Source organism: Scomber scombrus, chromosome 15, assembly GCF_963691925.1.
Source record: "Scomber scombrus chromosome 15, fScoSco1.1, whole genome shotgun sequence".
Taxonomy (NCBI): domain Eukaryota; kingdom Metazoa; phylum Chordata; class Actinopteri; order Scombriformes; family Scombridae; genus Scomber; species Scomber scombrus.
Window position 1 is genome coordinate 8,777,189 of NC_084984.1, and position 15,885 is coordinate 8,793,073.

The 15,885-nt window shown below is 38.1% G+C and overlaps 1 protein-coding gene across 4 annotated transcripts in view; it reads right to left on the minus strand.

Annotated features, from left to right (window-relative positions):
• Window positions 1–3,444: 3,444 nt before the first annotated feature.
• The window catches only part of dab2ipb (DAB2 interacting protein b), a 99,411-nt gene continuing 86,970 nt past the window's right edge, over window positions 3,445–15,885 (minus strand). For 3 of the 4 annotated variants that reach the window (XM_062434444.1, XM_062434443.1, XM_062434446.1), the window contains 4 exons: window positions 14,398–14,535; window positions 9,046–9,248; window positions 8,848–8,935; window positions 3,445–7,316 (listed from right to left, as the gene is read on the minus strand). In XM_062434444.1, coding sequence (XP_062290428.1) covers window positions 7,149–7,316; window positions 8,848–8,935; window positions 9,046–9,248; window positions 14,398–14,535 — 597 coding nt within the window. In that variant the 3' untranslated portion in view covers window positions 3,445–7,148. The remainder of the gene's footprint in view (window positions 7,317–8,847; window positions 8,936–9,045; window positions 9,249–14,397; window positions 14,536–15,885) is intronic. The other variant, XM_062434445.1, reaches the window with a different exon arrangement.

Below are 15,885 nucleotides of genomic sequence, written 5' to 3' on the forward strand. Positions count from 1 at the left end.
GTGTGACGTGATTTGACAGTTACACATAAAATGACAGCTACTGGTGTATTCTGTTATTTCAGCTCATTTACACTACAGTCACCCACTGAGCAGAAATGTATGAATTGTACGTTTTCTCTCCATTTAGTTTTATACCGAGATTATTAAATGAACTTGTGACATGCAGACCAAGAATCAGACGTGATGTGTTACATTTATTTACTTACACTGAAACCTACTGAACACCTGCAACGTGGGCAGCTGTTTTAACACATACAGGGAAGTAAAAAAAAAAAGTAAAAGATCTCTGCTATGCATACCGTAGGAGAAATGTATTTACTGCAGTATTATCTTAAACATGGAAGTAGATTTATAAGATTGTTCACAGTGATTGATTATATGAATAAAATGTATTGATAGCACTGCAAAAAAATAAAATAAAATTCATTGTTGACGTGGCTGCTTTTTTTTGTTTGTTAACCTTTTATTTTACTGGAACTTCAATTATCCACAAATTTAAGTGAGTAATTTGCAGATATTGAATTGTTAATTTTTAGGACATTTTACAGAGTGGTACAAATGATAAGAACATAAACAAAAGTATTATGTTGGTTCAGCTGGAAAGTGCAGATTAATTTTAAATGGGTTCGTATGTAGTTAATTTCCCAAAAAAATCTTAATAAATTAGAAAATACTTCAGGGTGTAATTTTGTGTGTCAAACTACATATTATATCAGGTTAATTTTATAATGAGTACATTTCCTGTATGCTTCCAAATTACATAACCTTTAACCTAAGTTACACAGAAGCTGCTTTTAGGAAATGATTGAAAAAACCTGCGAATATATTAAACACACAAAACTACACAGTGAACACTAAGTACTTTCTGTCAGTTAATGACCTGTCAAGAGTGGGTACCTAACAACTGAACACTTTTTTTGTTCTTTTCTGATAACTTTTATAAAATTGCACTACTCTCTCTGTAAAATGCCCTCAGAATTAACTGTCATCATCACTGTCACACATCTGGAAATTACTCTATAGCCAAGAAAAATGGAATAACATTGAGGGACCTGGAAAATGTCTGTCTTCAACCAGGCTGATAGACGAGCCAGAAATGTCATTTTTTCTCTTTTCTTTTCTTTTTTTTAAAAACATGTTTTAAGACCTTCGAAATGCTTCGCAGCTCAACCATCTGCCAATGTTTTCTCGACCTTCTGTTGCAGACACTCGGTGCCAGTCTAAGCCGTTTCTCGAGTGTTTTTAGTTTTCATAGTTTTGTTTTAGTTGCCCAGTGGTGAGCCACACTGCTGCACCGGGTTTCATGCTCCTTCATCATCACAATGGACATGGGCACTGTGGTTTATTTTGATTCAACCCCAACATACCACCAGCCTGCTTCTGGAAATACTCACAAAAGCACCGAATCCACAGTTGAAAATAGTCCCTCTGCAAAGTCACTATTTACTCCTGTTTGACTACAGTTTGCTGAAACCTACAGTGCCAATCTGTTTCTGTAACTTTATATTTGTGGCCCATTTTTAAAGCTGTCCTTGTCAGTATTTTTATATAGCAGTAAGTGGAGACCAAACGGGAGCTAAAAGAAGAGAACTGGAAGAACTGGTAAGAACTCATAAAAATTTAGACAGAAAGGTAATCAGAATCTACTTCGATAACTTTTTTTTTTTTTAATCTAAGCAAAAACTAAACATTTTCTGGCTCCAGCTTCTGCTGCTTTTCTGTTTCATGTCATGTAAACTGACTCTTGTTGGTGTTTATTGTCTTCAAGAAGATGTCCACTCGGGCTCTAAATGAGTGAAAAAGATTTGTGTTTTTCACTATATTCTGACTTTGTGGACAGAACAATTGGTCTATCAATTAAGAAAATAATTAGATTGATTGACAATTTAAAATAATCACCTCACTGACACTGAAAAGGAGAAATACCTTCATCAGCTGTACAAATTGACACCTCCAAATTAATGCTAATGTTTGTAGAACCTGACAATGTAATAATATCCCGATAATGTAATAACTCCCAATGATGTAATAAAAAACCCTCATAACTCAATAAAAAATGTAATAAAACCTGATAATGTAATAAAGCGCATTTCCCAATAATGTAACAATCTCTGTACCAATGTTGTAATACATTGTTATATTAACAGGAGGTTATTACATTATTGGGTTAACCTTATTTTTGCAGAGCCTAATATTGTAATAATTTCCCAATATTGTAATAACATTATTACATTTTTGATTGAGTCATGACATTATTGGGAAATTATTACATTATCAGGTTCTACAATGCTGGAAGTGTAAAAAAAGCAAATGTAAGAACTGTATTGTCTCCAGCTTGTTGCACCGCCCCAAGTGGCCAAAAAGAGTATTAAGCGATTGACAAAAATTTGTTGACAATAAGATAAAGATGTAATTAATTCCTTAAATATAAACCTAATTCTGCTATAACCAGAAACAGATTAGTTAATATACTTACCATCTAGTCCACACGCTGCTTTCACTTACATTCCTCACCCGCTTTAGGTGTATTTTTTGCAACATCACATCCCATTAGAGCTAGTTTTCCTTGGTTTTAACAATATTTACTTTCATTTAAAATATATATTCAAAGCACTCAACCCTGATTTGGCTTTTCCATTTGGAGACATTTTTGAAGTGGAATATAAGTGTATGCTTCTTGGCTGTTGCACTGCTCTTGGCAGGAGACCGTCTTTCCATCAACAAGTGCCTTAATATGTGACTATGTTTCCTCGGCTTTGATACCTTTGAGCCGTGCGGGGGAACATTGGAGACGGGTACTGTTGGACTAGAAGCTTGTTTTATTAGTTTGATGTCCTAAATGCATTTCTGTGCCTCAGGGAGCTCGTTCTATTCGGCCAAGTAAATACGAAAGCCTCACAGGGAGCAATTAACAGCAGGAGCTTCCTTTAAAATACACATGATGAGATCTGCTGTTAATGAGGTCCACTTTCCCCTTATGATCACATAGAATAATTATTTTTTAAGAGTTTCACACTGAATCTCCTGCTTTTGAGCCATACTTGAAAGCATTGTGATGTCCGATGTTGCACCTACAACTGTTTGAGAGACATTTTGTGACAAAATCCTCTGTGTTTCTGTTGTAAAGGCTATTTCAGGCTTTCTCATACGCACTGCAGGGAATAACAGTCAGGCGGTATGTAGGTCAGGATTGCTGAGAAGTAGGCACCAGTCTTTCACATCCCTCCATCATCCCCTCCTTTGGACCCCGAGTCTGAGCATATGTTCACTCGAGCTGCTTGTAATCTATCTAGGCCTGCTTGAGTTTGTAATGAATGCAATTCAGCTCGCATGCACTCGAATTCAGCTTCATCTACATTTCATAATAACAAATCATCACAAAGAACAATACGGGAAAGGCTATGAGAGACACACACAACTGACCAAAGGTGTAAAATAGCTAAATAAAACTTTAATAGGTCTAGTTGCAAATGTACATAAATTGCACAGCCACAGTTTGTCAACACAAATTCCTCTGTACATTATTGTTTTGTCACTGTCGTCAAAGGAAGCAGAATCCAGCAAATACTTTATACTTTCAACATACTTACAAAAGTATTTTCTACAAGATAATAGAAAACATACAACATCTTTTACTTTATTTATAGCTTTATATTTTTGATTGAACTTTCTGACAGACTGACTTAAACTGTGTGTGAACAGTGAGCTCATGGTTTCCTGACTCCGTAAACTCAATAATATCAGATTAGAAATGGGAGCATGGATGAGCTACAAAAAACAAACAAACAAAAAAACCCAAACTGATAGTTGAGTAGTGAAATTTGAAACCAATTTGTGTAGATGTACTTAAGCGATATACATGACAACTTTTCATCAGTTATTATTGTACATTACAGTTTAAAGTGAGACTATGTAACTTTTGCGGCACTAGCGACTAATGCTAAATGCTAAATTATAGTCATGCAGATTAGCATTTAGCTCGACTGTTGTTTGGCATTTAGCTGAGAATTGAGCTGAAATGCTAAGCTATTATGACCATAGCAAGTGGAGAAAAGTCATAAAGTCAATGTTTTGAATCAATAGCAAACCTACAATTAGTTAACCTTGGCTACCAAAAGCTACTCTTTGTAATAGACCAAGTACGGCTATAGCAATCAAACCTTTGACTGTCTGAACTGCATCAGTATTGTGGCTTATACAGCACAATCTTTCTAAAATTTGCTAACATTAGCCACAAAACGCTAGCGGCCATAACATAATCACTGTGTGAGAATTGAGCAACAGCGTTTTATTGCTTAAGAATTAATTATTTAATCATAAGAAGCAAAACTTGTTTTTTTCTTATGTTAAAAGTTACACAGTCTTGATTTAAACTGCAGTTGAGCAATATTGTTTTGGCACTGGATGCCTGGTAAGATATGATGAGAAGAAAATATCTTCAGTTTGAGGCTATTCTTTTCTATTCAAACAAACAAAATAAAAAAAATAAAAAGCTAAATAGTTGTGTTTACGCTGATATAGGGGTTTGTGAATGAGCTAATCATACCCACATCCCTGTCTTCGGGTTTTAACTTTTTGCAACATTTTTAAACACCTGAAACAGGTGTTGTGCTAAAAAAAAAAAAAAAAAAATCTAATTATAAACACCAACCACTGAACATAAAAGTGCTTCAAGCTAGACTGATGAGAAATACAGGATTGTGCTTGCATATCTCATCTAGACTGGACTCTGCTTGGCCTGAAACCAAGGAGGCATCCTCCACTACTGCCCAAGAGTCAAACTTCTACTTACCAAGTCAGCTTTTTTTTTGGCTAGTGATATTACACTCTAAATACAATAATAATAAAAAAACAATAGCTTTACCAAGGGAGAACACTGAAAGGTTAATTTAATTGTATAGTTCTACCCAGTGAGGACAGGTGACCAACTGAGCTATTTTGTATTTACAATATCCATAATGATACAGCAGAGTTTGAGCACAAGATACATTTACAAAAAGCTCTTGTTAACATTAGGTAAAAATAGTGTGAGCATTTTATTTACACTTTCCCAGGCTGTCCAGCCTCTTGATACACTCAGTTATCATATATTTACTTGTATACGTCTGGAGCAAGCCATTCATCATCATCATCATCATCATCATTATCATTATCTTCGCCACCTTCCAATTGGCAACAAAAGAAAAAAACAAATAGTGATACCAATGCTACCATTGGCTCTAGAGCAAGGATGAAGCATGCAGAGCCTCACACTATAGTCTGTTACAGGTAAGAAAAATGAATACAAAAATATACAAAATACAGATGCTGAGATGGAGCTATGGGATCTGACAGCGATGACAGGAACGATTTGAAGGACCTCTTTAAGACCAACTGTGAGTTAGCATCTTCACATTCAGAAGAAACCGCAGGAGGGGCGGAGTAAGAAAAAAGACACAAAGAGGGGAGATGAGAAGAGAAATGATGCCACTAGGAATAACAGAGTCACAGTTTGGATGCAGCATACTTCATTACCACTGACAAACAAAGCAGTTAAAAGAGAAAATGATGCAACTAAGGAGGCCATTAGTACAATGGCTCACCAGTCCAGTGTATACTATGAGCGAGTGCGTCCAAACACATCTCTCAATAGCTCTTGTGCTACTAGAGCAAGAAGACCACCACACACACACACACACACACACACAGGTACACAACACATGAGCCAACCAAAATCTAAATCTGTGTTTAATTCATCTGCGTCGTCTGTCTTTCAGAGCAGTGATTAGCACCAGGTGAAGAACTGATCACTTGATCACGAGTTGTGCAAGCTACGCCGGAGTCATTTGAGCTACTGTACAGACATTTCTCTTACACGTACGGTATGTAAAGGGTTAAGCATCATGGAGTTTTTGACGGATGGCTGAGGCGATGGTGCTGATCACTGCTCGCTGTGGTCTCTTCATCCAGGGCTCTAAAGCAAGCTACACACTACAGTCTTTCATCGTCAGAGAAAATAAAAACTAGATCTCACTCCTAAATAAAGGGCTGCTTTTATATTTGAGATTATCAAATATAGGTATATGTGTGTATATTCTATAGAAGAAGAAAAGAAATGCATACATCTATATTAAATTTCATTAATATAGTATCACATATAATTCATTTACTTTAGTTTTCATAATACATTTAACTGTGTACAATTTATTTCTGTATCCTTTACAAATCCACAGTATAAGTTGTGCCTTTTTTTTTTGCAGAAATAGGGGAGCTCCGGGATAAAGTCGAGGTGTGTTCCTTACTTAAGGCGTTTCATGTACCAATAGCTTTTCACAAAGTGCACTACGTAGGGATGGAGGGGTAAGCAGAGGGGTTTTGGGAGGTAAGCGGGACGCTCAGGAACACACCTGAGGAGTGAAGAGGGAAATAGAGAAGATTGTTTTGGACTAAAAATATCTTTTTTTTTTTAGCTCCTATTTGGTTCTTTATAAACAATGACTTTAAAATAAAGCACTAGAAATTAATCCTCTCCAGACAACTAAAGTGATAATCCTTAATGTGTGTTATTGTTTTTAAGTGGGTCCACTTGGTTGTCAAGAGGAAGAAGAATAAAGAGAGAGAGAGAGAGAGAGAGAGAGAGAAAGAGAGAGACGAGGAGAGGAGGGTTGCTAGGGCGACCGTCATCTAGCGGTCGTCACTGTGTGTGGTTATATAGTGGTTCGTCCCAGGCATAGGCAGGGTCTTGAATTGTCCCAGCGACTGCATACATCCACTGGCAAAGTGTTTGACTGATGGACAGCTTTGAGTTTCATATGTACAAGCTCTGCACCGCCTCCTCTGGCCGTCGCCCTCGTGATGAAGGCCGTCTGGTGATCTTGTTCTCTTGGTGATCCGTCCATCAACGCCAGATCCCACCTCTTTTGGCTGGCTAACCCCCTCAGAGCGAGGTCCTGACTCCCACACTGTGTCCAAAAATGTCTTCCAAAAGAACTGTCCGCTTTTAAAAACACACGTTCACACACGCACACACACACACACACTCACACTCACACTCATCTTTGCGGTCTTTCAAACTGGCATGCATCCATGCATGCATGTAGACGTCCTCTTGTTTATTAACTATACACACGCAGGCACACAACACTCACTCGGAGCAGATGCCAGTCTGTCTAGCAGTTGCTGCTGTTTCTAAACTCTCCGTTCTCAGTAATCTGCAGTTTGGTGGGGTTGGTGGGGGAGATGCCGTTCCGGGTCTGCATGCTGTAGCGCTCCTTCAGCTGGGCCAGTGCGCTCATCAGGCGGGCATTGGCTGCATCCAACGATGCTATGCGCTTCTCCTGCACACACACACACACACACACACACACACACACACACACACACACACACACACACACACACACACACACACACACACACACACACACACACATATATAAATAAAGTTAGAGAGACAGTCTCAGCAAAAAAAGACAATGATCTCTCCTTACTTAGGTGGAGGTTATGTGGTAGCTGTGGTCTCATGTCACAGATAGCTCATTTCAACTCATTTTCATTTAAAAGATATATGCCAATGATCATTAGCTTTGACACTCTCAAATTGCTTGTTTCATTCCCCAAAATGTCACAGAAAAGTTAAAAGTAAACTTCACGCTGCTCATCTTCAAGTCCTGCTGTCAGGAATCAACAGGGGAAAAAACAGTGTCAGTAGTAACAAAAGAGGAATTGAGAAAAATGGAAAATTTTACTTCAGCTGTCAATGTTGTACTGCCAGAGAAATATAAAAGAAAAGGTTTGACAAAAAGGTTTTTTTTTCTTTTTAAACATTTTGCTAAAGTAAAGTCCATGAATAAAACAGGAGGTGACCAAAACAATGTAAAAAAAAAGAGAAAAAGAAAAAGAAAATTTTAGGTAAAACTGGTGAATTCTTTCAAATCACTTGTGTGTGCCGGTGAAGAACGGATCTGTTTGAACGAGTGATTCTTGCATAAAGCCCATTGTATCAATTGTATAATGGTTGCTGGGCTGAATCACATGAGCAAGCTTTCCTCCCCGTCTTTGTAATGAGCTTTTCATTTTCATTCTCTGTCTGTTTACTGTGGCAGACAACTTACTGCCTAACTGTGCTGTGTTTGTTTGCAGATGCAAAGTCTCATTACTTGAAGCGTGAAGGAGATTAATCACCTATGCGTATTTGTGTCTGGGTTTGTGTAAATGTCATGTTGTATTTTTCTTTCCCATTCTGTTCTAAAACCACTAACAATTAATCTCCACAGATGCACATATGTGCCTCACTGTGTGTGTCTGTGTGTGTTTGCATATATATAAGGTACACTTTTTTCATCTTATACAAGAAATGGTATCCAGAGTCTACTGTGACGAACACGCACAGCATCATTTAATCCTTTATGGAAACAGTTCCACCCACACAATCACTCTCTGGTTAGTTTAACATTATATTCCCAACAATCAATATTGAGAATTCCAGAAACACTTTCCTTGTTTTCTAAGAAGGATTTTAAAGACAGTTTTATATGAATAGGATCCACCATGGATTATAGAGGAGCTACATATTGACAAAAAAGATGAAATAAGAAATGTATAAATCTATGTTTTATAAAGGGGAGGGTGGGTTGAGATGTTCTGCTCAGCCATTCAAGCTTGTCAATGCCAGCGCTGAGACGGCTATGAATTAAACATCTCTTTGTATTTCAGTGACCCTTTGTCTCCTCAAGCAGAAAACAGAAGTGACAGCACATACAAATGTGAAAAACACAGACAGAAAGTAGCGACAAGATTATATGCAACCTGCACAGTTGGCGCGAGGATTTTCCTGTCAGTCAACATACTGTGAGAAAGCAAACTGACCTGTGCGTCGATGATCTTCTGTTTAGAGTCAACCACTGCCTGCATGTCTGAATGATCCTTCTTTAGCTCCTCTTCCACCGACATTAACCTGCAAATGTAAACCAGAGAATGCAGTGTGACAGGAGATAAAGAGAGTCTTAGTAACAGAACAGATGCACAGGGCCGCATGTCAACAAAACAGCTTCTTCCTCTACCTACCTGCTGATGATGCCCTTCATCTGGAGGTCTTTGTCATCCTGCTGTCTGCGCAGGCGCTCCTCAGACTCCTCCAGCCTGGCCTGGTACTCCATCAACACCTTCTGGGCTTGTTCGTCCTGACCCTTCAGGCGTGCCTCGTACTCCTCCAGCTTCTGCACCGACGCCCGCAGCTTCTCCTGCAGCAAGGCGATCTCCTGCTGGTACTGAACAAAAGAAGCGGAGAAGATGAGTAGATTATCACCATCGCTTCTGTCATTATCATAATGACGATCATCATCGTCATCATCATCATCAACCCTATCAGCAGGGTCCGCTTCTTCATCACATAGCGGACAAGAACAAAAAAGGAATATCTGAGTCAGACCTGAGATTATGTCCCGTTGTTCCTGAGACTGAGTACAATTTCTTTTTAGAATTGAGAGACGGCCACTCAGGAAATCACACGGTTCATTTTAAAGCCACTCTCATAATAGCACTTTTATACTGAACCTGCATTACAAAACTTTCCTCACTATTTATTTTTGTTGTCTTTTAAACACATTACATTTCTCATTTCAATCAGGCAATGCTTCTACTGATATTGATTAGCTTTCACCATTACTAAAAAATCTTTCAACCTTAAATAAGTCTAAAAAAACTGCATGAAATTCAGCTGTTTAACCCTCTTAAACAAAGGCTTTCTGACCTTTTGAGAGGTAGACAGAGATAGATACAAGGGAAGGGGAGGTTATATCGAACAAAACAAAAGAGGGTGAAAAGGGTGGATGCAACCTGTTAAGTAGGAGTGTAGCTTTTGAAATAAGCCCTGAAAATCTCTTCCTGTAGTTTCTTTCAGGGAAAGAGTGAACGATCGTAGGAATCAAATCCCTTCTGGATAGAAAAAAACACACATTCCCTATAAACAATGAGGGATACTGTGGTCAGTCAGCGTGTCACTTGGGGGGGGTCAGAGAGAGTGACACCACAGACAGGACGACCTGACGGTGATCGAGGAAAAAGTGATTAAACTTCAGGTTTAATTCGACCAATTTACCTGATTTAGTTAAACTCTTGTCTTTTTCAGACCTGGAGTCAATTGTGGATTTAAAGGAAACATGTTACATCTCATCAGGCTTCATTCTTACTTTGCACTGTTTTCTAATACTGTTTATTCACTTGATCCTGTAACAGAACAAGTTGGCAATAAGTTGAATTTGTCTTTTTGCTGAAAAAAAGAGAAAGAAACAAGACTAAACTAAAAATTGTGGCAGCACACTATGACGAAAAGTAATAATTATACATGAGAAAAATTCAGGTTTTAATGAGAGTCTTGTTATACTTGTATACCACACACACACACACACACACACACACACACACACACACACACACACACACACACACACACACACACACACACACACACACACACACACACACACACACACAAAACGAAAACCTGACAAGATCAATTTGATGCCTGAACATAAGAGATTTATTTAGCCTCATTGACTATATAATTTAATAATGATTGGCTGTATGGTTCAATTAAGTCTCATTTCATGCTTGTGATGAGATACATTGACGTTACCATTCGTCTCTCCATCCTTTGTCTATGTATAACCAATGAGTATTGGACATGACACCAGTCTATCACAGGGCTCACACCATTGACTGTATATAATTATGGACGTCATGACAGCACCCAAAAAGTGAAGCCAAAACATCTGGATCGTCCCCTGGTGGCTGGCTGCTGTATATGTCATAAGTTCCGCCCCCTCCATGTAAACAGATGGGACATGAGGAAAATTAAAAAATCAAATTACACTTTGAATAAATTTGTTTCTGTCATTTTAGGCAGGTCTTATCATGCAAGCCAGTTCTTTTAAGATTAAGATTAAGTTTGCTTCATACTGAAGCATAAAAAGGTAATTAAATTGAAAGAGGTTGAGTATGTGCTCAGGACTGCTGATAGACAGAGGATGAGATAATGGTCTTTGGTATTTATGAGAGGCCGTGAACTGAACACGCATTTAAGCACACCATCTTTTTTTAATGTCATCTGGCCTTGTGCTTATTGCTGGCACTGTCAGGAGGAGCAGCGGAAAGGTAAGAGATGTCTGTACTTGTCAGGTAACAATTGCATCACTTCACGGGCTGGTAGAGGCTCATTTTCAGTAACAGATCTAACCTGACATCACACAATAACGGCCCACACTTATAATACACAAAAAGATGTCTCGATTGATAATGTTATGTAACTGATCAAGGCCAGAGTGTCTTTTTAGGCACTGGCTCTTTTTCTCATTTTGACAACAAACAAACTTATCAGTTTACAACAAGTTAAGTTTCTCATTTTAAAGATAAGTTAGAGATTTGTTTGTTTTGTGTAATAACATGAAACATTTAAAGATAAAGTGATGTGTTGTTACAATAAATATAATACATTGTTAGGTCATTTTAATAGTAAAAACAAGAAAATGTGTCATGTAAGAGGAAAAGGATGTTTGTTTAAAGGTATTTTTAACATTTTAAAAGCAAATTTTTTTGTGCCAAGTTTACCTCCAAACTCTGGATCATTATTTGGCAGTAAATGATGGAGAACAACGTAAAAGACAAACTCTCAGAGCACCCTGAATGATCAGATTCAATTACACAGTGTGAGGATGCAGCTTAGATCATTTATCTTTCCTTGTCACCTTCACTTATTTTCCCGCATCACTCTCATGCCTTCCACTGGGACATTTTTCCCATCACCCCTCTCTTTCCCAGGAGGAAGTGACCTCAAATAGATTTATCTTATCCGCTCCTCTACCCTTTCTCCGTCTCTAATATCCCCCCGCTCTTGTCACTACATCCCCTGAGAATGAATGACATCTACTGTATCTATAACAGTCTTTGTCCTGCCCCTTAGTCCCTGCAGCGTCCTCCCTCAAACACACAACACCGCGACCCTGCTCGGTAACCCCTGATGTCATTCCTTACTTTCTTTTCTTTTACCTGCAGCCTTCTTTTCTATCTCTAACATCTGATCTCAACTCAAACTGTAGAAGCTGTGAAACCTTTCTCTCCTCATTGTTTGAGAGAAAAACTGAATAAATCAGATTTTGTTGAAAAAGCTTTTGCTGAGATATAAAATGAGGTATCTGTATACATTAGATAATAAACAGTATGCCATTTTACTGGTTGTTTAATATATGTATTTGAAATCCAAGCAAATAAATAAGGGTAAGGGTTAGTATATAATAACGAACACATCTACAGTAAATGTTGTATAATAAAGAACAGGACAGTGCAAAAGGGAATTAATTATAAAGGTCATCTGCACAGATGCAGCTCTGTCCCTACAGTATTACATTTGATCATAAAGAGGATTTTTATTTCAAACAATCCCACATTTTATCAAGAGACAGCACCATCCATCCTCTGCATCGTGGATAATTATGCACAGATATCAAATATTCACAGACAAAAAATATCATACTGCTCCAACTGCTCTGTTGGGCTCCGACAGATCTTTCCACACCAAAACTACATTTATTTTTAAATAAAGTTGACAAGTGATTTGTGATAACTTAGTTTCCTACTTAGGGAAGTTTCACACATGCTCATAAATGTTGCTATTAGAAAATAATAAGTTCATTTTTTATGTTACTTTGTTTATCTATTGACTATTTGACAAGCTTGACAGTGTTTATATTTCTTGACTGGCACCATCAATCACTGATTTAATTATCAGCTGTTTGGGCTACCAGCTGACTAGTGATGTTCAGTCACATTCATGCAGGTGAAAAGCGCAGCCATTATAACCTGAAACTTCTCACAACCTCCATCTTATGTGTTACGTTTTTGTTGGTTAAATAAAGATTTAATATTTATATATGTGCTTTTTTTGGGGGGTGTAAATTCTTCAAGAATTCTCGCTGCTGCTCTGATTGTTTGCAAGAGCCTTCTCTGCAAAATCTTACCGTATAACAATTTTCTATAAATGTTCACTTGCTTGAAGTTAGTTGCTCTGATTGAAATGTTGAGTGTCTAACTATAGTTCTTGTGTTCATCTGCGTTAACAATTTCTTGAATGTACATCTTATATCCTAAAGTTTTGCCTGAGCAATCCTAATATAAGGAATAACATGATTTCAAAATCACAAAATATATTTAGTATATGCAAATTTATTTGAAACTTTTGCATTATAGGCATTGTAAACAAACTATACACCATTAGCTGTAGCATGAGTCTACGCTGCTGTGGAAGATTTACTGTTTTCCAATCCCTTTCTTGTTGCTGCTCTGGTATTATAAGGTGGCTGTGGCTTCTTTGTTAGACTGAAGTTATTGCCTTCTTTGGTTGCTCTCCCTGCCTGGGCTGCTGGCTTCCATAAAGTCTGAGCTATGTTAGGATGACAGGTTTGTATTCATTATGGATGGAGGAAAAAAAAGAAAAAGAAAAAGGGGGAGCATATGGCAGCCAATCAAAGCATAGAAGCGAAACTGAGGGGTGAACGCTTGTAAAGGTTGCTGAGAAGAGAAGCGAGCAGGAACGTAGACAGAGAAAGCATTGAAAAAGCCTCTTTCTGTCTCTATTTCTCACAGAAATGCAAGCGCACACAAGCTCAAACATGTCTGTGTGAATGTACTGCATGTGCATACACACACATACACGTTCACACACCTGCTTTTGGATATTAAATTCATTCCAAAGATGGTATGAAAGAGGGAGTAAAGTTGTGAGTGTATGTGGCGTTCCTGAGGTGGAGGGTTTTCTGTTTTTAAAATAAAACATTATAGAAGTGCAACATTTTTGACTTGTTTTTTCCCCCCACAAAACACACAATTTTGTCCTGGCTACTGGCTCATGCTGATGCTCTCTCCTGTGATATTAAGCCTCACAATTATTTTGTAACTGCTTTCTGCCAATATTGCTTCCACTATGGCTTCCCTGAAGTTGACAGCTACACACAAAGCCCACTGTGAGTTGTGAATCATAATCGATAAACAGCTTGAATGTCACTGGAAAAAGCCAATTTCACAAAAATGGGAGATTGATGTACTCTAGGGTCACATGCAGTGTCGGACTGATGTACAATATATCCTATTTACTTAATGCTGTAAATGCTCATATTATGGCTTTAAGTGACAATTTGGGTGTGTCTAACAAACCTCAGGCTCAGAGGAAAGGCAGGGGTGAGGTGGGGATAGATACAGCAGATAATTAAGTTTAGAAGGGGTGTTTCAAGGGAGGTACATGAGGGAACTAATGAGAGGAAAAAGGAGAGGAAGGACAGTTAAGTGGGCAAAAGGGCTGAAGGTTGAGGTGGTTTGTGAAAAAGGAGGGTTGGTAGAGGTCAAAGGTTGGATGAGGAGGCAGGTTACCTTCTCCACCTGAGTCAGATCCTCTCTGTTTCTCAGTGACTCTGGCTCCATCCCCTCATGGTCTAAATACTGCACATTCATATTCAATAGCCAGGCGGCTGTGCGGTCCAGCGCACTGGGGTTCACTGGGGAGGGGGCCTAGTAAAACCAACACAACACAACCACACACACACACGCACGCACACGCACACACACACAAACACACACGTACATGAGCTGAGTGCAAGTGACGGGGAGAGGGGAGGGGGGGAGGGAGGAGGGAGGTTGTAATCACAGCACAGAAACAACAGAAATAAGCTTGAAATGCACTAACTCATCTGGATTGAAAGCAGGTGGAATGGATACGCACTGCTGTCTGCAAGCTCACGCATACGCTGCAGCACACACTTCCAAGCTCTGATTTAATCATGTGTGAGTGTGTGTAACACCTACAGGCACATGTGCAGCGTCATACATACAGGGAAGGTATATACTGTAAGCCTGGAGGCAGATGCTGGCGGGTAAGGTGTGTGTGTGTGTGTGTGTGTGTGTGTGTGTATTTATATTTGATGGACAGATAAGTAGAGAGGGTGGCTGTGGGCTGTTATATGTACTACATGAGAGGAAACGTAGGATGTGTTTTTAGTCATTTGCATTAAAGACTTTTAAAAAGGTTGAAATATTCGAATCAGAGAATCTGAAAACAGAAAAAAAACTGAATAAAAAAAGAGACTTTAATAGACTGTAGGTGTCAGTACCTTCATTAGCGTCAATTCATTGATGACCTGTTAGAAAAAAGTTCATTTTAATCCTGACAGATTGATTTAAGATATAAATTCACATTAACTCACAGTCAAGATCCTGACTTCTTTTAATAAATGATTTTTATCTTGGTCTATGTCACCTGTAACATTACATTATACTGAGAGGGAGTCTAGAATTAATAGATAATTGATTAGTCATATCAGTGATTTATTCAAGCAAAAAACACCTAACATCATTTGGTTCCAGCCTTCCAAAAAAAAGGATTTTCTGCTTTTCTCTGTTTTAAATAATAAGAAAATGAAAATCTTTGAGTTTTGGAGTTTTTGAGTTTATTGCTCGAACAAAACAAGATATAAGAAGATGTTATTTTGAGCCATTACTTTTTGACATTTTGCAGATAAATGATTAATAACTAGTTGCAACTATAGTAGAATTTTAACTTCACTGCTACTCTTACCTTCACGATCTGACCTGACATCACTAATTTTCAGATTGTCTCAAAAAACAAACAAAACAAATATTTTAAAGATACTATAATCACATGAAAAATCTCACTCATCGAATGCACATTTATTCTCAGTGGTTAAAGCAGCAAAGCTAAAGTTACCTAAATGTATAAACTAAATTAATGATCGGTGCTTTTCATGAGCCAGTTAATCTAATGGAAATCCTGTAAACTACTCTATAGGGAGAAGAGCAAGGCGTCATGGTTATTATGCAGATGCCCTCTCCTTCATCCAGTCA